The 24541-nt window shown below is 39.3% G+C and overlaps 1 protein-coding gene across 1 annotated transcript in view; it reads right to left on the reverse strand.

Annotated features, from left to right (window-relative positions):
- Positions 1-9375, reverse strand: part of LOC139117625 (uncharacterized) — a 28435-nt gene extending 19060 nt beyond the window's left edge. Inside the window, exons 1-4 of the mRNA XM_070680867.1 lie at positions 9281-9375; positions 8855-8911; positions 1289-1348; positions 635-786 (exon numbers count right to left, since the gene is read on the reverse strand). Of these exons, the coding sequence (XP_070536968.1) occupies positions 635-786; positions 1289-1348; positions 8855-8897 (255 nt within the window). The 5' untranslated portion in view covers positions 8898-8911; positions 9281-9375. The remainder of the gene's footprint in view (positions 1-634; positions 787-1288; positions 1349-8854; positions 8912-9280) is intronic.
- Between the last annotated feature and the right edge of the window lie 15166 nt (positions 9376-24541).

The raw sequence follows: 24541 nt of genomic DNA on the forward strand, positions 1-24541 counted from the left end.
GACTAGACTGAAAAAGCAACGGATCTTTCAGTCTATGGTGCGACCGGATGTTAGTTTGTTTGTTTTTTTTATTTGAATGTCATGTTACAACTGTTTAGTCTTCACAGAATGAACAATGGCGCAAGTCTAATACAGGTTATTTATAACTTCAAATTAGCTCAGTTTGGGTGATGTCCATTTAATTGGGTCATCGGTCTGATTTCCCTGTGTTTGAGTTTCTGTTCCCGACCAATGACCATCTTTGTATCTCTCATAATTCAAAATACATATTCTAAACAATAAGGTTCGCTGTAACCATTAAACAAACAATCAAACAATTTCTTTTCTAAAATAATGTAGAGTTGAGCATGATATATGTATATGAGTAGCTTAGTAGGCATTATTTAATTGTCTTGACTTGTTCTATAATAAGTATTCTTAGGGTATACTGCTAAAAACAGCAAAACTGCACAAAATTAATGCATAATACTTGAGATGTTGTTATTCTTCAAGTAGTGTGAGGTATATGATACATTTCATCTTCTTACAAATATCGAATGTAGATCCCCTTTTTCATTCTTTTTAGTAATATCTGTTCTCTCGATAACTTGATCTTGCAATCATTCAAAATGAACTTAGTTTGTGGCAAGCTTACCAGCTGATCATCGTCAAAGGCCTCTACAGTCAGAACGTGTTGTCCAACATTAGCTGTGATCGGTATGTTACCTTCATAAGGTGTGCCCATGAAATACGGGGTATTCGGGTTCTCGTCCTTCATCAAATGTAGGTTTTCCTCAGCCCAACCCTCTTAATTGTAAAGTAAATAGAATGACTTTAAATAAGGCTGTATTTTTAAATACGAAATACTGTCCATCTTTCCGAATTTTATCTGAAATTCTTTAATTATTTGTCATTGATACGCAACTCTACAGCACTATTGACATAATATCACCATGTGTAAATTTTACAAAATTCAATGAATGATCTAATTAAACAATTATAAATAAACCCCATCTGGTTTGTGCTGATAAGCCATGAAAAGGATCATCTGAAATAGCCACTTTTTCGATCATAAATTGTAATTCTTTTATTGAATATTTGCATTTGTCGGGATCAGAAAATCTTTGTTCAAAAGTCAGAAGAGTCATGGAGTTTTTTTTCAATACAGATAATACTAAACGAGCATTCCAGATTTTGCAGAAATGAATCCATAAAGAGGCTTTTGATGAAGGAAAACTGCTTTCCCAGCCAAAACGCAGGAAAGAACCGTTTCGTCGTTGGAAGTGATGGATGACTGTGAAATTATTACCTTGAAAACTCATATTCAGAATAGATGACGTCACCATTAGTACCAATATATTCCAGCGACCTGTATTCAGTAAATAATGTGTTATCTTTTGGAAAGACACTCAACGAAGTATATTGAATGTATATTTAGAACATTGTCACACAAAAAAGTACACATTGTGGCCGTAACACACTTTCTTGACTGCGCATAATGTTACCGATAACCTTTTCCTAATATACTGAATTAAAGTAGAATGTATAATGCACCTCGGCGACAGATATTAGGACACTCAAACTTTACAATTCTTTTCCAATCTACCTCTTGTGGGGGCTCATAAAGCTCAGGAAGTTCGAAAACATTTTATCGTCTTAGTTTTTCGAAATTCGAGAATTAAATTTTCCCCACAGAGATAATACAGCGATAGCGGCCAATTTTGATTTGAAGTATCGGTAATTTGTTTACTAAACTTTGCATCACTGACTTTTATTCTTTATTTGACAAGAGAATGGTGGAAAGTTCCATAGAGGAAAGTTTGAGCAAAATTCTAAGTCTGCCACTTGAGAGGCACATCCTGCCTTAATTTTTCAATGACAGATGGTTGGCAGTATTATACAAGCAAGTTCATGTGGAATTTGCTAATCAGCCCAAACTAAACATTAGAGGCAACCCTGGTCACTTAAAATTTCCAAGATCTTGTGGCGCCATGATGGAAAGCTACATTACGTAATCTTATACTTTGTTGTAGGTCTGTATCATGAGATTTTGATAAGAACTTCCTTAAGTTTGCTGAAAAAGCCATTGAACTGATGACCAACGTTGACCGATAAGTGAAGTGAAAGCTACTCATAAACTGTGAGCCTTAATATCATTTTTCTGGTATCACGCAAGCAGGAAATTATGAAAAACAATCTCTTAAACAAGATACTATTTCGGTGGCTTGTCGAACATCGTTTTCAGCTCACGTGTTCACACATGTGGGCTAATGTCATAGCGATGTCTGTCTGTCTGTCCGTGTGTGTGTGAGTGTGTGTGTGGGTACGGCGCGCCAAATGTTTCAAAAATATTTATCATCATAGAGTAAAAATAAACTGTCAATTTTTCTTTCTAAATAAAGTCTTAAACGTGTATGAATAATAAAGAAAAAAATTCTTTCGTCCATATCATTTTATTTTATTAATGTACTTTTTCACAAAAATAACATTCATTTGAAATATGTGTCAATAAATATTTGAATGTGTCTGTACAGATAAAGATGACGTGTGTGCAACCGTCGTTCTCGATTGAAATAAAATTAGATATAGATGGAATCACGGAAGAAAATAAACGAGAAAAGTATTATTGCAAAAAGGGGAGAATGTTATGTAATACTTAATTGTAAAATACCCTTTAAACCGTAATGAGAAGATAAACTGTTTGCAAAAATTTGAAAATACCACAATCCCATACTTATTGACGTACATACACGTGTATTTGATATAAAGGTGCAATGAATGCTAATTATAAAGGAAAAAAGTAAAAAAAAATCAAGCACACACACAAAAAATATTGAAATGCTTAAAAACAAAGACAAAAATAGTACTTTCACTACTACAAAAAACAAAGCGAACCACCATCAGGTCTGACTAAAAAAAGAAAGACAATCACAACTGAAAAGTCGACCGAGATCGCGCTGGCGTTGAGGCTGAAAAGAAACCAAAACGAGGTCAGCTTGAAAAAAACCAAAACGAGGTTACAAAAAAACCCAAAAAAAAAAAAACGAAAACGAGGTTACCAAAAAAAAAACAAAAAAAAAAACCAGTAGAAAAAAAGAGGCCCGTTCGAGAAAAGAATTTAGAGTGGGACACCCCGCAAAAAAAGCCAAACATGTAAATTGAACAATTCTCAATCTGATTGTTAGTTTAGTGCCAGAGGGTTTTGGATCATCACACTCGGATGTTGGACAAGATATTTTGGGTATTTCAGCGATGACTCTCAGCTTCTAGTCTTCAATATCATCTCATGGACGTCCAAGTTACCGACACGTCCCATTCTATATTAAACAGTTACAAGTGGACAAAACATTCGTGGTGGTTCGTCGGCTGCCAGCGGTCCCCTCGCTCATGGCGTGCCTCAATGTACCCCCTTGAGATGGTAAGCTAGCGACCGGCGGTCCCGTCGCTAGTACAGTACACGCCGCGCCGGCGACCAGCGATCCCCTCGCTGTACAGTGTAGGGCCGCCTCTCCCAAACCATAGACAGTCTGTGCCAAAGCCATGGAGTCCTACCCCAATAAAACGATGGCTGGCCGTTAGCCAACGGTTACGTGTGTGATTCGATACATAGCGGCCGCCGTGTGGGTATGCATAGTTGCATAGTAAAATTGCACGCGGCGGCCGCTATGTATCGAACCACGTGTGGGTTTAGCCTCTAAACGGAGTGTGGCAAAGGAAAAAATACTCAGGCTAAAACACTCCGTTTAGATTCGAGGCAACGTTTTCAGTAGTACATGTAGAACGCGATCGCGCCCGACTTGACAAACACTGATAAAGCGGCAGATCGTCCATGTAGCCGACACGAACACGAAGTGTCTGTTACCGGCTACCAAAAACTATGAAAAATAGTAAAGAATGAGCAACAAAATCACTATCAGTTTTAAGTTGCAGGTAGAATTAGTCTGTGCCTTTGTAAAAAATACTATAAAAATAGTAGAAAGTGAAGAACCAGCTGAAAGTTAGTTGAGGAGACCTTGACCGCATATCATTTGCATCTCATTGTCGGCTACATGGACTGTGTGCCGATCAGGGGAGCCGCTATTTCTCTGTATAACTGATTAATGTAGCTGTGGGTGGCAGGGCTGTGAGTTACCGGCGTTACACGGCCAGACCGTATAACGCCGGTAACTCACCGCCCTGGCACCCAGAGCTATGTATAAGCTACTGCACAAATATCGTAGCTCCATATATTGGACTGTGTGGAAATAAAGCTTTCTGCAGTGGGGATCGACATGTCGTGTATGTGCCGGTCTAGCCCTGCGAGTATAATGAGAGTGTCTGGCGTTGCGAAGGCCGGACACTCTCGCCATACTCGTTAGGCTTGTGCCGGTCCTGAGGGATCGCGGTTGCATCATAGTGCGTGACACTGTTCATAGTTGCGTCGCTCGTCTTGTCGAACACGGAAAACGATGGACGTTCTCTCAACACGCCGGCCGCTATGTATCGAACCACACGTAACCGTGTAGAAATCATATAACGGCGATGACAGAGCGGCTCGGTGCAAGGCCTGCATGTGAGCCCCCTGCCGTACCGCACCTAACAGCTGACCTAAGGCATCCATATGTTCGCAGTGTTGCTATGAAGGGACATGGGTTGTACGTCTCGCTCGTGATCTGAACTGTGGACTGTCTCAAATTGGCTCAGTTAACTTGACTCTCTGGAACTATTCACAGTTAACCTGGACGTTCTTTAGGTGATATTGCACTTCACTTCATCAAGTACGGTTTCAAGTAGCTCTGCTTGGCTGGGCCTAGCCAAACAGAGCTAGGATTCAAGATGTCAAAGTTATCACTGAAATGCTCAATTAATATTTCGTCAAACATTTGAGTATGTGGTGATCGAATTCCCGGCTGTTGGGGATTCATCGATCGAAGGAAACGTGAACCATGAGTTTTTTGAATAAATTAATTGTAATCTCGCGCGTTTGGTTTTTTTTTGTGTGGCGAGTGCCCGGGGGTTTTTTTTTGTTTTTTTTTCTTTTTTTTTTTCCGTTTTTTTTCTTTTTTTTTTTTTGCAGTGGCGAGTGCTCATTTGTTTTTTCTTTCCACATGCCCACGCGTTTTTTTTGTATTTGCTGTGTCCATGGCATTTTTTATTTTTTTATTTTTATTTTATTTTATTTATTTATTTTTTAGTCGATGATGTCCACTTTTGTCTAGAGCCATCACTGCCGAATTTTTTCTGTGATTTTCTCTCTTTACTGTTAAAAGCGGCTGGTGGTTCATATTATATTTTTGATTATCTACAATACGTTTTTTATGAGACGTACTGCTTTTTAATTTTCTTAGGTACATAAATAATTTTATGTATGCATGGCTTTTTTGTCTGATTCTTTTATAATGATTTTCTGTATGTGGTTCACATTTTAATTTTTTGTAATTTTTTTTCCGAGTGATACTAGTGGTTTTTTAGTGATTTTCCTGTGATTTTTGTGTACGTACCACTGTAAACATCTTATACTTTTTTCGTAAAATCAGCACTAATTGCACCTTTTACGCGAACTATTATACGTGTATGTATGTCGATAGGTATGGATGTATGACTTTTTCAAATCGTTGAAAATTGTTTATTTCCTCATTACGCTTTAAAGAATATTCTCAAGTTAAAATGAAGTATTAAATGACATTTCTGTCTTTTGGTTTTTAATTATACTTTTCTTACTTATTTCCTTCCGTAATGACACCTAATTTTTATTTCAATCGAGAAAGACAGTTTATTTTTGCACTGAATCGATAAATATTTTTGAAACATTTGGCGCGCCGTAGTGTGGGTGTGTCTGTCTGTCAGTCTGTTACAAAATTACTCAAAAACGCCTGTACGGATTCAAGTCAGATTTGGTAGACAGGTACCACATGGTAATTGCAAGAACTCATTAGATTTTGGTTAGTGTGGCTTGCCTATTAATGAAGTTATGCAATATCATTTTTTTCATACAATGGTTTCCTATGGAGACTGTAATGACAGTGTCGACATATATCAAGAAATACTGCACAAAATTTCATGAAACTTTTCACAGATGACAATCTCAGAATATTATGATGATACTGTGAGTGTCATATCAATTATCTGTTCATTTGCATATTTCCTGAACTTTTGTAATTAATGACATAACTCTGAAATTCCTGCACCAACTTTGATGATACATGCAACAAACATTTATCTGATATATGTCTAATTGTACTCAGAAGCACTGGGCAGTGTCAAGTTAATAAATAGCTCATTTGTATATTTTATGAAGTTTTGTAATTAATCATATTACTCCGAAATAACTGCACCAAATTTGATGAAATCTGCTGCAGATCCTGATTATACAGATATCTATGCGGTGTAAAGCATTTAGTAGTGTGAAGTTAATTAAGGGTTCATTTACATATTTAATGAACTTTGTAAATAGGTATATAACTCTGAAATACGGCACACAATTCGGTTAAACCTGCTACAGATATTGATCTGATACATATTTAATTGTACTGAGAAGCATTGGGCAGTGCCAAGTTAATAAATAGCTAATTTGCATATTTATTGAACTTTGTAATTAGTGATGTTACTCCAAAATTACAGCATTAAATATGATGACACATGCTACAAATGCTGATCTGATAGATATATAATTGTCCCATGAAGCATTGAGCAGTGTCAAGTTAATAAACAGCTCATTTTCAATAAAGTGTTGTAATTAGTGATTTAACTCTGAGAGCACTGTGCGAAAGTTTATGAAACCTGCTACATATAATGATATAACAGATATCTGATTGTTCTGTTAAGCGTACAACTGTTAATGAACCTGTTGTAAAACAAGTGAGCACATTCAGTTCACATCTGGTTATTTCATACACTGAGTGACCAGTATGTTTTGAACTGGGCAGGCAAAACCGGGAAGAGCAGAGCAAAAATTGTTAAAAACTATTTGCCGCCTGGCTGCCTTCACAAAAGATATTTAAATTACCGGCTAAACAAGTGAGAATTTCTTGAGAAAGTATACGTGCTGTTATCTTGTGATGACAAAAATTATCGAAATTACTGAAGAAGGGAAAGAAAATAATTTTACATGGTCATTGATACCCCCTCGTAACATTTTATAATCCATTCCTTACAGCTGTGCTGACAAGCAACTTCTTTAAATAATAGTTTGCCTGTCTGTTATCAGTTGCTACATATTTCGAAACTGTGTCACATTTCAGCCAGATGAGAACAAGTTCGTATTTCCTGTCGAATGCAAAAGACAATGTAAAACATTTTAATTGCGGTGCCATAAGAGTAATTAACTAGCTGCAACCGGTGTTTATGAAATGGAAGGGATCGTTTTACATGAGTGAACTCTCTCCACAGTAGAAAGAGAGACTCTCTCCACAGTAGAAAGGGAGACTATCTTCTTCTGACTTACAAAAAACCAACTTTGAACCCCGGACAATCATGGAGGAAGAATCGAGAATTTTGAAAATTCTGACAAACAAGTTGCTGCATAAATATATATTAAACTCGTTAACAAAATATATAATGGAGGTACAAGGAGATGGTACTAAAGAGATAGGTAGGTATCCCAATAATTGAAAAGTGGTTTTCTATTTGATTTTTTTTAGTTTTATCATACTGCGTTTTATTTCTAACTCTCTAAGTTTCGTGAGGGAAGGTCGTTATCAAGTCATCACTGTTAAAGCTTAACATTATAGACCATGGAAGTTCTCTTCTTCCATCATGTGAAAAGATGTTTCGACACATTTCTCTTTTTGCTTTAATGTTTCATAACCTAAATGATTTAAACGAAATATGTTCACGTTTTGATTTTCATAACTTGTTGTGTTATAATATTGATTTTTATATTTCTGGGTCTTGAAATAAAATGTCTGTCAGGATTGGACAGTATTGTCTACGGATATAGGTTTTTCCTTCGATGGAGAGAACCTTCAGATGCGATAGAAGAACGATTTTAATTAATGTAATGGCAAGGCGATTAATGCTATGTTATCGTTACAGTGGTACAATATTACAGCAAGAGACATTGATCGCATAAACTTAAAATGTTACTGTTTTTCGAAACCTGTGTTTTATGAATACATTCAAGGTAAAGGTCTGTGAAGAATGCTCGTCACCGTGTTTGCTTACTAAACTGCATCAACGACGTACCACTATTAATGGATGTTGCCAAATAATGCTGACTGGTCTTTAGGGAGACACATCTGACTTGTGGGTGGAGTATGATCGGGGAAACTTTTTCATCGAGACCGACACCAATGTCTCTTACATACTCTGGATAAAACTCGCAGACACTTGCAAATTCAAACTCACACAGGGGCCCGACGGAAGTATTGCCACTCTGGTGTGTTCGATGTCAAAAAACAGCAGATATGGTGCTGTATTAAAATCATCAATTAGCCAATAATTATCGACTGATCATACTCAATATTTCCGGAGAATAGTGACTGATCACGTTAATCTGTGTACGAAATTTTCCAACACACAAATAAGTAAGCAGTAAAGGCAGCACAGTCTTTCTACACATGCGCATACTTTAAACACTGACAGGCGAACACACGCAGAACCTGAAATCGGTGTTTGTACAAGGATGCTAAAATGGCGGTCGTGCAAAGGAAGTAAAACTACCAAGTTTCTATTTTTGTAGAAACGTCAAAACCAAATAGCATAATTTCACGTCTATTAATAAAAATAACGTCACTTGTGAAACAATGAGTGAAAAAATAGAGGAAAATGGTCGTAAATTGCTATTTAATGGGTATTATGTATCTCGAGAACAACAATGAAACTATAATCGCCAATGTACTGGTTACTGGTTTGGTTACTCCAAATTATTTCACAGCTCAATATAGAGCGCACATACCTAACCGTCCCCTTATGAACGCTTCGGTCATCCTTAGTACCATAACAAACTAAATGTCTATAGATAAAATGAAAATACAAGTTAACGGTTAAGAGAACGAAATATATGAAAAAAATATATGTGTATATCTTAAAACAGATTGAATGATTTTTTGTCGAAATTGAAATATTTGGATGTCTAATACGATGGAAAATTGTTTTAAAGTGAAGTTTTGGAAAGTGGACACAGAATAGAGCTGACTCATTTGACGAATTTTACACAAATACTTATAGATACGTTAATTTGACTCTGTGAACTTATTCAAAAATCAACAAAGCAAATTTAGTGCAAGTTTTAATTTCTTTTAGAAATATTCTTTCTGTACTTTGTTTTCAATTGTTGGTTATATTGCATGTCCATGAGTCAACAAAATCCTGTAACACCTACCTTCTGATGTCAAGTATGTGTTCGACGTCCTTCTTTTAAACATTCTACCTGCCTTCACATAGTGCAGTGGACGATATTACTGATACTGCGAAAGACATCGGTTTCATGTTGTAATGTACACGAGATAACATATCATGGTTATTCATGAATTAGTCAAACACAGGCTCCGCCTCTCCCATTAAAGTTTGACTTTCCCTTCATCGGTTCCCTAGTAATAAATGTCAATGGTTAGCGCGTCATCTTTTGTTCCTTCAGTAATTTACTGCCCTGGGTTATTGTGTCGATATTAAATAGCATACACTGTAAGAGGCCAAACAAAAAAAAATATGTGTGTTTCCGGTAACCCGCCAAACCCTAGGAAACTTTGCCGACCAACAAATTTTTTCGCATTTTAAAAAATTTCGAAGAAAATCTCAACATTTTATGGTCTCAGTCAATAAATATAAGTTAAAGTAAACAAGAAATGTCCTCCGTCTTACTAACCTTAATTTTTGAAGGTATTTTACCGAAACCATACTTTTTTTTATTTGGCCTTCATGTGTGACGGATATTCATTCCGTCAGTAAATATCTATAAAGAAGATTTTATTTATACACTGCATTTTATGCATCGTTGGTTATTTTTGCTCATTAAGGAAATGATATTTTCGATACACCAGTGAACAACTTGGCAATTATGTTGCCTTGGTGACACTTTACTGAAAAGAGTCACTACAAGTCTTGATGTAAGCGAGTATTCAGATTTACTTCGAGGGGGCGGAGGATTTTCGGGGCTATGGGGCATCAATTTACGACAGCAGCAATTATAGGGTTGCTAATTAACTAATCGAAGCATTCAAGATTCTTGCAAGTGATGGATGAGAATCTTCATCATCTTCTACATTCTGAAAAACGCCGGTAATATCCAAGCTTTAGAGAAAGTTGATCTTGTGAAATCATTTTATAAAACCAAGAATATTGTGCTACAGGTTATCATGGTGAAACCGTTGTCATGGATTTACTTCGAGGATGTGCCTATTTGTATTTTTTAGCCCTCATCACTCCGGTTCAAAACACAAACAAACATATCACGATGGCTTTTTTCAGAAACTTTGATATATTCTTTTCATAAAACACCGTCTGTGTCCGTAGGGTATATATGTAAGTCATTAGAAATATAGTAGCATTAAAATTCCACCTACCATAAGTCCGCGATCCGCCAGCCATGAAAATGAGTTCCCACTGCTTCTAGAATTCTGACTGCTGAAAAGGGTGTAATAATCTGCAAAGCTTAGTGTTTACGCATGGCAATTACGTTGATGGTCGTCATCTCTCGCACTTAGTTTCCCCTTATCATGTGCAGGGTGCCATGTCTTTCTTTTTCTTTTTCTTTTTGTAACAATCATAAAACATTTGCTGTTGTTCACAATATATCTCAATATTTTCAATGAATTTTCCCAAGGCTTGATGTTTCCTTTCTCTTTCACTGTTTCAATCCTTTACCTTGACCTGACGACCTTTGTCCAAGAATTCTCCTGCGAACGCTGTTGCATTCAGTACTGGCCTTAAACCTGCAATATCCATTGCCATTTTCCCACGTGCACTCTATCTATTTATGAGGTCCTTTAGGAATGATATTTTCTGCTCGAGAAAATGCCCATGTTTTCTGAGCCAGTCCCTGGTCTACTTATACCCTGTATCCCCGCCGAATCAGCACATCTGGTAGGCTGACATCTGGCATTTTTCAAAGTAGGGTGGCTTTTGAGAAGCACGCCATCGGCAAGGGTTGTAGTTCTCCATTCACATGCTGGCTCTTCCGAGTCGCTGGTTTCCGGTGAGATTAATTGAACTTCTAAAGTTGTGGCAGCTGAACATAGCTTTGCAAGGTCTTGTATTTTATAGTTGGCACCATTAGTCTTCTCTGTTGCAAAAGAACAATCAATTCTTGAATTTTGAGCAACTCAAAATCGCTCAAAGTGAGCGAGGCATACATTGTTTACATTTACCAAGAGAGAGCTGAGAAAATCGCACCCCCCCCCCAGCAGCGCCCTCCAGTGATGATATCGCCGAAAATATCGTGAGGAAAACTGATATTCGTACATATGCATGTACACACTCGTACGCCCTATTCACTCGTGTGAGGTGCATAATAATACGTTTTTATCACTGACAGGTGCCAGGTTATATAAATCAATCAAAAACAAAACTTCACCCCAGGGACAGATATATCGGACTCTCAAGTTGTTATTATTATTTTCTGAGAACCGCTTGTGGGGCTCATATCAAAGCTCGTCGAATAAGAAAAAATTCACCGGCTTAGTTTTTCGAAAATCGGTATACACGTAACGATTAGAAAGAGTGATAGTGGACGTGGAGCCAAGTCATTCTGCAGTGTTAAAGGGTCTCATCTGAGCAACAAATATGACCTAAATGGAATCTTTTGGCCATGCTTGCTGTGATAAAGCCTCTGTGAAAGATCTTCTAATTTAAATCGTTTACTGTATTGCTTCTGAATCCTGTTGAATTAAAACTCAATAAAGAGGCTCATATTCGTTGATGAGAGTAAGATTTTCAGCCCATTTTTGGCCAGTTTGACCTTTGACTTTATGCCATTCATTAACCAATATCCAATCAAACAGATTTGGTTTCGACATCAGTCTTAGTCAGACGATAGGTCTCTTAGTCTAGAATGTCATCATAGCTTTCTAAATGTTTGAACTGATTATTTGTTTCCAGGAATTTGAAATACAATACAGTAGTGTTGCACTGTTTTAATTCCTTCTTGCGTTTCTAACTTTTACCTTCCCTTGTTCAAGCCAGCCATTTGTTATCATACAATATATATTTTGGTCTTTAGATATCAGTTTTTGGCCATCTTCCATAGAAGAGGATACTTCATTCATAATATTGCCGTCGTACCACAGAACTTCACTAAAAAGAGTGTATTGTGATGTTTGCAAATTCACTCTTGGGAGTCCCTATGACTTCCAGATATTCACATATCCCCCGCACAAGTTGGATTTGGTTGTTGTTGACCTTGAAAGAAGATGAAGCAGAGTGATATTCACTGCCGAACATCTTTTAAAAGATTAATTTTATTTCCACAAAGATGACAAATAAACTCAAATCTACATATCTGTGAATGTGTCAAGCGAACGAACAAAATTTCAAAGCAATTTGTATGAAACAAAATAGTCATTTAAAAAAAAAGAAGAGAAGAAAAATATCAATAAAGCATATCATCATATGAATGCGTTCATGACGCATTATTCTTCTTCAAGTCTTACAAAGCTTGAAAACTTGACCATAAAACCATCAGCTTCGCTCATAACCTTTTTGAGTGGAGTACAACGTATTCATCCACGAAGAAAAATAGCAGTTGAGTTGCTTAACATGGGATCGGAGGCTAGTTTTAATCCAATCAAGAGTAGCTGAATTCCTTATATTTCAAATTGTGTATTTAACAAAGGAAATGATACAGTACATACTGTGTGGTGCTGCATTGTTATAAGTTTCAAATCCTACAATTGCTCATCTTCTGATGTTGGTAGTTTTGTCAATATTGTGTTTCCTGGCAAGGAAAGAAATGCATTGCTGTTAGATTTCTTTTACATATGTACATTCAAATAAGATGCTGAACTTTTTTGAACCCACAAAATCCCTCCCTTACGCCTTCTATGCCAGAAATCTCGTATCGTTCGTTTTCAGCCGAGTCACCTCGGATATTGAGCGTCCTCAAGAGTTCTCACGCGTCGGGGGAAATATTTAACCCATTTAAGGATTTGCATATTGTCATTGTTTCTTACAGGTATCGCAATACACTGACAAATTCCTTACCGTTATTACTAGAGAGATGTGCTTTCAATTTTAAAATCCCTTCTATCTTAGCGGGCTTTGTCAGGAATAAATTAACTGTGAACTTTACATCAGTATGAGAATTCAATAGCGTTATTCTCATTGTTCCCTTATTACTAGTCACAGGTAATGCCTGACAAGTCCAGTGTTTGCCAAATGTCCGATTGGCCGAGATACCTGCCTCTAAAGAGATTAGAATGGAGTTAGTTCTAGATTATATCGCCAAGCTCTGACGTAAAGCTGCTTTTTACAATCAGGCTCGCATATTGATATAGCCTCTACGGACAGACTGAACAACTCACACGCCCAACTCAACCCTGCCACGAACAACCTTTGATACGGTCCACGGTTTTAGTTGTACAGGTTCACCTATACACAGTATCATAAGGGCGAGAGGCTTGGCCATAGCCTAGCATGACGATAGTCCAAAAAAATCACGGAAGACGTACACCAACCGCAGCCAAAACCCCCTAAGATACATCCTCACCCCCACCCTTATTTCACCGTGGGGAATGTCAGACTATCACAGAAAGTGGCGTAATCTTATCAACCTGAATGCTCGGACAACGGACCAGAGTTTAAGAAAACAAATCCCCTCGGACTTCTCGTCTATTACATACCTTTCTGAATTACGTAAGACAGACTCTAAAAATCGATGAGGAAATCACCATCTTAATCTCACTTGTCTAACACTTAAACATTTACGGGTAATACATATTCATAAAAAACAAACCACATCAGTGTATAGATCGTATTGGATGACCTTCTGAAGCCCTAACCCTATTTTAAGCCGCGCACTTCTGTAAGCCTGCGTTTCATATTCGACAACTGGCACAATTAACCCCTTTACTTTTTAAACCGAGCGTAACGCAGTGGGTCAACCTTTATCGTTCTTTCCCAACAACCGTGCTATCCTCTATCCACTAAACATGGTGTTTGCAATACTGCTAGAAGTTCCTATTCAGGAAGCCTCTCTTTCCACGGACAGCCAAGTGTTTTGTATTACGTACGACTCACTACAGAATCTGCCGTCTAGTCAGTCTGAAACCAGCACACCACTCGTACGGTTCATTTACCATGCAGAATCCCCCATAATACGTGATGGAGGGACTGTGATTTACAAAATCCTATCTTTTCACTGTGTTGCACACACACCAGTTTCTCCTTTGCTCGTTAAGAGACATTTTTCCCGAAATACAACACTGCACCGGGGCAAATCCTTTCCCTGTAGTATTTGCTCAAAGACGAGAAACACTCTAAATGTCGCGCCTGTGAATGGATCACGGCTACTAACCGAGTGAATTTACAGAATGGGGCTTAACCGCCCTTGTCATTGTCTCTCACGTTTTTCGTTTTCTTCCTGTTGGTCTAGCTCGAGGTGTTTGGCTAGTGGTCTTTCACCGACACAACTCTTTGAAATCGACCAAAAGATTGCTTCAAAGGCCTTAGAACACACTTAGACGCCTATGTGCAACCTCTGTCACAATACCAGTTGCTCATTACAAAACAAGGGGGCCGCGTATGTACAGTACATCTTTATAGAACACCGACAGCCTTTATATGGGACGCCGCTACATGCACTGATTTAATACGCATCCGTACCATGAGGTTGAAAATCGCAGAAAACTGCAAAAAAGTCTCCAAAAAAAGGCTACACACCCTTAAAAGTACGCTAGTTATAAGCAAACCGTTTCTGCGATTTCAACTGCGGGAATGAGTTTCAAAGCTGCACTGAATTAAATTATGTACACCTTTCAGACCATTGCGTTCGAAGTAAAAGCTAAAAACAACCAAAACAGGGGAACCTGATTCGTCCTGATAATGGATTGATTGTGATTCATTTTTTTAATCGTTTCCGGTTTCTGACTAATAAATGCCAATTTACTTTGAGAAAGTCCTCGCTTTTTAATCTTACCCTTCGTTTGGAACTGACTGACTGACTTGCCACGGGACTTTCACGTCAGAGTGACAAAGGATGACGCAAACAAACTGACGCGCAACGTTCTGTTCAAACTCCACATGTTGAATCAAGTGTTCGCAACTGGTAACACCAAATCAAAACAGCGATTAGCGCTAGCATTTGTCGACTAATCGTGGCTTTTGTTAAGTGTGAACACCTTGACTTTCAACTAAATAGTACGTGCATTCTAGTATCTGCGTGATGGCAACAGCTAACATACGGCCACTTTGTTTCTATTGTCTTTGATTTGTTTATGTTGGACAGCCAAGTTGTCTTTTCGTCAGGTTGGCGATAGAAAACTATAGATGGACTCTGCCTCTCTCTCTCTCTCTCTCTCTCTCTCTCTCTCTCTCTCTCTCTCTCTCTCTCTCTCTCTCTCTCTCTCTCTCTCTCTCTCTCTCTCTCTCTCTCTCTCTCACACCATGGAGGTCTCTTCTTCCTACCTCCATACACTCACCATGACAAAAATCGCAGGGTGAGCTCGGCTTACCAAAATAAATATCCCCACATTACACAATGGATGACGTAATGTTTAATTTGTAATAATATTGCACCCAGATTGGAACAAATCACCTATTGTAATTTCGAACGATTGGACAGCTTTCAAAGCGGAAGTGTTGGGATGTACATGTTGGTATTCGAAACGTCAAAGAAAAGTGACATTCCTTGAAAAAATGCTGTCGCCCATCGTGGAATTTCCGTGAACTGTAGGCCTAACTTTCGATTGATTTTGCAGTACTTTATTTTCACAGATGCGGTTTCCTGTAACACTCCAATATCACGCGAAAGCAGTGCGTGTTATATTCAACAAGGCATGTGTGCCCGCAATATCCATTTGCCAACTGAAATTTTGTCCGGGTTCATTTGTCAAAACAATACCATTATATATCGCACACATTTGTTTTTGCAAGACTGCTGCCATATATATTTGCATATACTGTGATAGGGAAGGAATCATGTACTTGTTTTTTCCCAATTAATTGAAACTTTAATCGAAAGATAGAGGCCCTGCCCCTTTCATAGATCTTACGTACTTGAGAGGAATGTTCGGTTGCTCTGAAGATCTTGTCGCATTTTTGAAGGAACGTATCAAGCTAAACGACGAGAACGAATACAAAGAATGCAAACCTGGGGTCATTTGACCGATTTCAGTCTTTGAACAACATTCCAGTCGATACAATGGATGCCAAAGAGCCAATCAGAACATAATGAATCTCCATCATCGCGTCAGGATAAGAACTGACAGGGTCAATTTGGAGTGATTTTCATTTTGGCCATATACTAATTTACAATTGCTATTGTTTTTTTTTACTTGCAAAATGTCACGTTTTCAAGCTAAGACTCGTTTCGTTTCCACGAACTAGTGGGGAAAAAAGGGGGCGGCGCTAAATGGTCAGTGCCTGGTTCGTCCGCCCGTATATTCTCGCCAGGGTCAATGGTTTCACGGCCTTGGGATACCTGAACACAATAGAGCTGCGATCTGTGAGACAAATGACGGTCACATGCTGGAGTTTCATCTTCTTTTTAGAAATAGCTACCTTTTATGGTGGCAGTCCAACTTAGCTATGCGCAGAATTCATTGTATTTTACTTCTAAAATTGGAAACAAGCATCGTGTGCCACACCCATGCTTTTCGATGTTTTGGATAAAGACAACGTTCGTCACCCGGACCTCAAAAGTAGGACGTGTGCAATAAAGTTGTCCTACATTTAATAATGTTTTCGTCCCGTTCAAACTGACTCCACCCCCCCCCACCCCCACCCCTAAAATCAAGTCCAGTACATTGGAGCATATGGAACATCGTTCGGTAAAACAGTTCTGTAACAGTATATGCCGATAAATTTCGAATTTCAGCAGTTAACTGTTTGAAATCCTGTTACGAATTTGGATTAAAAAGTTTGGGATCAAAAAAACCGAAATGTATTGTAGATGCAGTTGCGAATGATACCCACAACTTGCTGTATATTCCCGCCGGCAAACTTTCCTTTTTTCATCGGGCTTGACACCGTCCCTCCACCCACACGTCCCATGATTTTGCACAATGATACTGCAAACGGGTTGGTATCTTATCCGATTGCAATAAGCACATCTGCGGGTATGTACGGCTAACAGCTTGATTTCGTTCACCATGTGGGTCGCTAGCTGAGGTCTTCTTTAGAAGGTCATAATTTCACTTAAACCATCTTCGGTGCCTTTTGGTTTACAATTATGAGGGATGTTAGAATTTCGGCACTCAAATATACGGTATATCACCCACCTTACTGTACGGAGCAAATATTACACGATGATTTGGGAATTGCGATAACTCGTCCTCGCGGCCTTGAAAATGAACATGGCTGACCGCTGTCCTCGAGGAGCTTCACACTGTGGCGGTATTAATATAAACGTTCATAAAAACATAAAACGCATGGTTTCTCTTGAAAAAAAACTGGCGAGAATGTTTTTACAATATTGGTCATTATTTAATTTAAGCAATTTACGGTTCAATAGAACACGCTTCGCTTCATAATCAAGACAAATATGGCAGTTTATAAGTTTGTTGACCTTAATTATTTTCGGTATGCAAATGAGATTAATAAACTACATCCTTAAGCTCAAATTTAGTGGCAGATATTTTCAGTGATAGAATAATAGTTGCGTTCCACGGAGGCCTATAACAGCCCCGACATTGAAGTTTTAACCACAAGACAAAATGTTCAAGCAATCATGCCACATGTAGCTTATCGCAGAAAAGCAGTAAAGTGATGCCTGGTAATAAATAAGTTACAGTTGTAATTTCAAGTTTCCTTAACCCCTAGCTTCCTTCAAACTTACGTAAATTTGTCGATATTGATCGGAGGGCCCCGTCACGAAAGCATGTGACCACACCAGACCAACAAACATCACCATCGTGTTCCAGCGATGTATACGAACTTTCTTGTCGGAACACACCCATCCCACCCCCACCCCCTCAAAAGTATGTGCCATTGGATGCAAGGACTTCTACTCGACGGTATGTCCTAAGGGTATTAAGTTTTTAACCTGATTGACATCCTCCTGAGCAACAGATCTAGAGTCCCTGGTTAATCGGGTTTTTTGAAGTATGACGAAGGTCGCTAGTGCAGATGGACACTCCCAACATTCGTACCTAGATGTTGAAACACTGCTGCTAGCAGACACTGCGAACCCGGACACAAACTGTCCAGGCTTTCTGCATTCGATAAGCCGTCATGGAAGGCATATGTTGAAAGACAAAGCTAATAATAATTATGATATTTTGTACGATGGCGAGTGTAACAAAATCGAGGCTCGAAGACTCTTAAGGGAATCCAAGCAAAGGATGTAAGCTTTATCACTGCAAAACAAGTAAACGTAGGGCTTGCTGTAAGTTTACTGGCATATACATCTACGTATCAAATCAGAATAAATCGACTCGGAAGGAATAACTTCCGCAGGCTGTCGCGTTAGTGGTGGGCTGTTGCGTAGGTCGTTTACCGGGTGCCAAACGGCCAGTAACGGCCATCACTGAGAAAAGCCAAGCGACTCTGGCCAGTCTAAAGTAAACGGTACATATCGAAATCTTAAGACACAGAAACGACATACGGAAGCGGAAACGGACGAGAGAGAGAGAGAGAGAGAGAGAGAGAGAGAGAGAGAGAGAGAGAGAGAGAGAGAGAGAGAGAGAGAGATAGAGAGCGAGATAGATAGAGAGAGAGAGAGGAAGGGGGTGGAGGGGTCGATCATCTTCTTACATTGAAGCTTGTTGCATTTTCATTGCATCAAAAGCAATAGGCCACCCGCTTGTACAACTAAATTGTTACATGCAAAACTGACAATCGCCACAGATAAATGAGTGTTGCTGTGGACGCCTACAGGTTGACAGTGCTGATGAAAGACCTTGCAAGGCGTAGTCTTTATGTCCTCACGACACAACAGAATGACTCGGCGTCTGAAAAGCGTGACTTGATTTACTAGTATTTTGACAAAAAGCTGAGTCACTCGGGTGGGTCAGCCTACTAGAGTCGCTTTGGTAAATCGCTCGAAGGTACACGACTCTATAGATCTCTTTAACAAACTTTTAAAATGTTTCTCTGTATATGTTTTGTGGGCGTTAGTCATTTTATATCAACCGTTGTCGGGAAACAAAGCTTTATGAGGCGTGATATGTTGTGGGCAAGCCACAAAACGTTTTGAGACCAAACCCAAGCTCCCTGGTCAATAAAATACCCAAAACTCTGTATTTACAAACATCTTTAACGTCTTTCAAGGAAAAGAATGCAGCTCCTAAAAAGAGAATTTTGTGATTGAGTAGCAGTTTTCACCTGATGGCATAGTGTTAAACACGACATCCTCAAAGTATGCGCACCGTATATGACATTGCCCAACGCATGATATTCACATGCGTTTTGCTTAGGTCTTTTCCAGTGCTAGTGCACAATGCTTGTCCGTAAGACTTCATGATATGCACTCAATAATCAAACGTCACCTATCATGTTGATGCAGTTAAATCCTTGACTTCATATGAAAGTTTCACAGTTACTCATTAGGTATGCGTGTTCTCAGTGTCTTGTTTATATATATATATATATATATATATATATATATATATATATATATATATATATATATATATATATATATATATATATATATATATATATATATATATAAACGACAGGAACAGCAAACTTTCTAGACTTTCCAGTTGACGTATCTCCATTACTTTAAAACAAATGACTAAAATCCCTGAAAAAAATAGAAAAATTTTCCAAAAATTCTATGGCAAGGTTTTTTTGTACATGGATGGCACAGCGATGCGATGAACACATGGGCGTTCTCTTAGATTAGACACAACATCCCGTTTTCGTTTTCATCAGGGTGACAAGTCGCTTAGCAACCGGCGCGTTGAACGTGTTGTTAAGTCAACAAACTCTTACAAGTAAACAAACGCTCGTGAGTCAAAGTCACGGAGGTCTGACACACGTGGACTTGGAAGTTGATGTTGACTGAGAAGACACGGTGTTGGCACAGAGCCAGGCTAGCACTCTCACCGCGACAGTTCAGAAATGTTAGCGCGCGTTGCGATCGCCACCGCCGGCTCCTAGCGACACCCACCGCATGAACATGGCCAACTTTGCATGCAGCACTTTACATAGCAGAGAAACTTTTGGCAAAGTACACAAGATGTCATTGCAACTAAAGACGCAGTGTAATTAAATTTTTTACCACCAAAAAGTCAAAGGTAGAACTTTGAGTTTGAACTTGACCTGAGAGAAAAATTTAATTTTGGATTGGCTCTTCAAGTTTGTGTTTTCCTCGTGTCTGCGCAAGTCGATAAAGTGATGGCCCATCATATGTGTCGGAATAAAAATGCTTTTTTAGCGTATTTGAGGTGACAGTCAATAAAAAGTAAATTGATGAGTAACGTTCATATTTCGCTTGATTTTGTAAATTTGAGGAGTATTTCAGAGGCTATGTATCTCCGATCTTCGATTTCTGATATCAGCATATTATTATGCCAATCTCACAAATCGGCAATGGTAACCTTGTCTAAGGTAACACAAACCGTTAAATGAAACCCTCATCGACTGACTACACATAATGTTTACAGCCATGAATAAAAATGAGGGGGCTTAAATACTGTTAGTACCATAACAATACTAGTTCAATCAAATATATAATAAACTACCGACTACAATGAAAGGACATCTGATTGCAACTCAGTTGTGTTATTTTGTCCAGATCTTGCCTCTGTTGAGCCGTGAGAATGTCTCCCGTACACGACCCGACATGTTTGATATTATTACTCCACTAGTTATGGCATAATGTTGTTCGTTTGAGTAGACGCTATAGTGTCCTGTTAACCCGAAGTTTGGCAACCTTGACGTGCCATTCCCCCGTCGACGAAAGGCAACCATAAAATTTCACGAGGAGATAGCGATTGTGGTTGAGGGACTCGGCATCCACTCACAGTAGATGTTAACACAGGTGCGAAAACTCGTCAAATCCATGTTCTTTCTGAATTCGAGTGCTGCTAACCAACAGACCTCACTGAAATTCCAAATTCGCGTCACAACGATCGCACAATTCAAAATGCCACTTATACTTTTAAGTGGGTCGAAATTACACAAGAAAAACGTACATACTTTTTTATTGAAGCGCAAGGAAAATCTTTTGTTGCCATGATAAAAATTGAAGGAAAATATGCCGATTTTAGGAGTTGCGGTTCTGATATATGGCCCCGGTATGTGGCCATGCTGACGCAGGCCAACGTATTTTGCTGATCTCAGACTGTTTTTAAACTCAGACAACTAGCATAGTTGTCTGACTTTTAAACAAACGACGGCGGCTTCTAATGTTTATGCCTCCGCGCGATAAACAACGGCGAACAAAATGAGCTCAACACAGGCTGGAGATTTGCAACATTTTCTCGTGTCGCTAATCAGCCGAACTATGTTCGGGCCGAGGATTGCCTAAATTGCCCGGTAACAAGCCGGCGAAAGAATGCAGGTCCATTATAGTTGATCGACGCTGAACAAGAGCCGCTCTTCAAATGCAGTGTGTAAACTTGAACTCAAAACAAACACTTCAAAAAAAGTAAAAGATTTTCAGCGTATTCAGAGCCATTAGTCTGCTATTCCTCCAGTATCCAGTGCACTTTTCGCTGTTTTCATAACTTCTGAAGAAAAACGACTATGCGTGTTAGCGATACAAGGTACATACTACAACGGAATGTATTGTTTCATTTTGACGTTGAAAGCTGCGGGACCATTCTCTCACAAGCCGCTCTTACACGCTGTGCACTTGAAGTATGTGTTCGCCCATTCAAACCCGGTCAACGCTGAACATATTTCAATTCGTTGAGATCGGCCGAGCTTAAAATGTTTTTTGTTCGGCCGTTTTTCGGTACGGTAGTGTTTTTTTTTCTCTTAATCCATCGTTACTAGGGTTCCGCAAGGGGGGTTGACCCGGGCGTCGTTAAAAGTGCGCATAAATTCAGAATTCGTCTGAATCAACAGGTGTTTGAATGAGCTCGGGGGATAATCCACTGTTGATCAATGATCGTGTTATGGCATTTCTATGATGCGACCCGGGGACTGATAGACTTGCTCATTACGGGACAGCTGATAAATGGTATTCGTACGCGGGCATTTTCTTGACAGGGACGCAGGCATTCGCCCAATGCCGACAATTTGACGTCCTGAACGACTCCTTCGTATTGCTTACCCTCAGGCCACAAGTGGTAATGACAAGGATTTTCATTTTAACGACTACTCGAGTTCACTCGTCGTACCTGACAACCGCCGACAATAAGAAAGAATGCCACCGGGCGAATGTGTCCTGGGATTTACTACAATCCCTCCCAAAACAAACCAACAGGTGAATTGCGGGATAAATTTCAAACACCGAGTGAGCTTGACAGCATTTTTGGCTGATATGGTATCAGAGGGGAACTGGGGTTACACGAAAAGTGTAAAGAACGTCGATGCTTCGCTGTGGTTGCGCGGCGGGCATCCAAATAAAAACGTTCCACGTGCCGAACTCTTCGTCAAGTGCTTTGCATCTCAAGAACACAAATTCAACAAGTGGCTCGATTCTGTCGCCCAAGGAAGGAAGGGGGTCGCAATGTTAGGAGAGCGCAGACGATTCTGTGATAAAACCGCCAATTATTAACTCAACCTGACGCCAGTGGCCTAGCTGTCCGATTTGTGAAAGATTAAATTAAGCCAGGGAAAAGACATTTGTTGGGAACAATCGCCATACTTATGCGACCTTTGTACAAACACGGCCACTCCACCAACTTCGATGGAGTGACCGCGGTCTGTGTATGAACAGAAATCATGTACGGTATTTAGAAAGGTACAATGAGCAGAACGAGATGATATTCTTCATGTACAGACCGCCGAGACGTGGCATGGTCAAACATTTAAATAATCAACAAAGTTCATTACAGCTCAAATTGTCTGGTTCACCAAGATACTAAATTAAAACGAAAGGCAAGGCATTGTATGTAAGTGCGGAATGCGTGGGCTGTTTTCAATGATCGGCCTTCATTTTCAATGTCCGCTGACGATGAAATAGTTCTCAATTATAGAGAGGGTCGTTCGCTTGGGACAATAATATAACTCATCTCAATGGACGGTTCCGGGGGAACAGTTGAACTAAATGGTCCTTTTGTTCTTTTCTAAAAAGGGGGAAAACTTTCACTACAGGGGATGAGAAGCTGAAAAATCATGAAACGCCTGGTCGGCAAATGTAACACCTCGTTGATGATTACAATCTTTTGTATGACCCCAGCCATACATACGGCTTGACTGTTCTCATTTGGCCCTACACGGCCAAAACAATAAAGAAAGAAAAACAACAACAACAACAACAACAACCAAGAAAGATCACACCTGAGTGTTGACCCGCTCGAAATCCTCTCCCCGCTCATCGTCATACCTCAGGGGGCTTAACAACCCTGCATAAATCCCCCCCCCCCCTCGCCCGACAAAGCTGGAAAGCACACGTCACAATGTATGGCCGGTGAACAAAATTCCAATCTTTATGTTACAGAAAAGAAAGGGATTTTACTGGGCGAATCGTTTCAGCGAGCGTTTACAAACGTAATCTCCGCACTATCTCAAAATTTAGGGAGATGTTCGTGCCTTTGTGGGGACAAAAGACGACCTGCTTTAAGAAGGTGGAATTAACTTGTAAGGAACAAAAGATGACAAGATAATTCCAAGATTAGAAGAGCGTAATGCATGTTTCTCTCCGAGCGTCATTTGAATATTAGGTTTCCGTCCATACTTTAAATCTGTCGTTGAGTTCTTAACTCCTTGCTTTGTCATGAAAACACCTTCCATGCGTCTGTGGTTTTGAAAATACGTGACTGGGGCGACTTTGTAGACGTGCTACAGTATTGCCCAATGCACTGTGCATTTATCAGCAAGTCTGTACCAGACAAGTGCACCTATTGACACCCCCAACTGTGGTCACACAGTCCATGTAGCCGACAATGAGATGCAAATGATATGCGGTTAAGATCTCCTCAACTAACTTTCAGCTGGTTCTTCACTTTCTACTATTTTTATAGTATTTTTTACAAAGGCACAGACTTATTCTACCTGCAACTTAAAACTGATAGTGATTTTGTAGCTCATTCTTTACTATTTTTCATAGTTTTTGGTAGCCGGTAACAGACACTTCGTGTTCGTGTCGGCTACATGGACGATCTGCCGAACTGTGGCATGATATGCATGCACAACTATCAAGGTAAAAGAACACCCTTCCTATATCGAGACGGGCAACTGCCTGAATTGAGGTCAGAAAAAAACCGCGTCAGAAAACCGGGTAGACAGATGAGGCCTATGCAGATAAGATACTGAAAGATCTCGGTCTCATTCGACAGAAATAAATTTGTCACTAATGCTGATGATCTCATCAGGAAGTGGAGGAGAGAATTCGCTCGCTTATTGAAAGCTGAGAAGTTTCCAACAGATC

This window comes from Ptychodera flava, chromosome 18 (assembly GCF_041260155.1).
Source record: "Ptychodera flava strain L36383 chromosome 18, AS_Pfla_20210202, whole genome shotgun sequence".
Classification (NCBI taxonomy): Eukaryota; Metazoa; Hemichordata; class Enteropneusta; family Ptychoderidae; genus Ptychodera; species Ptychodera flava.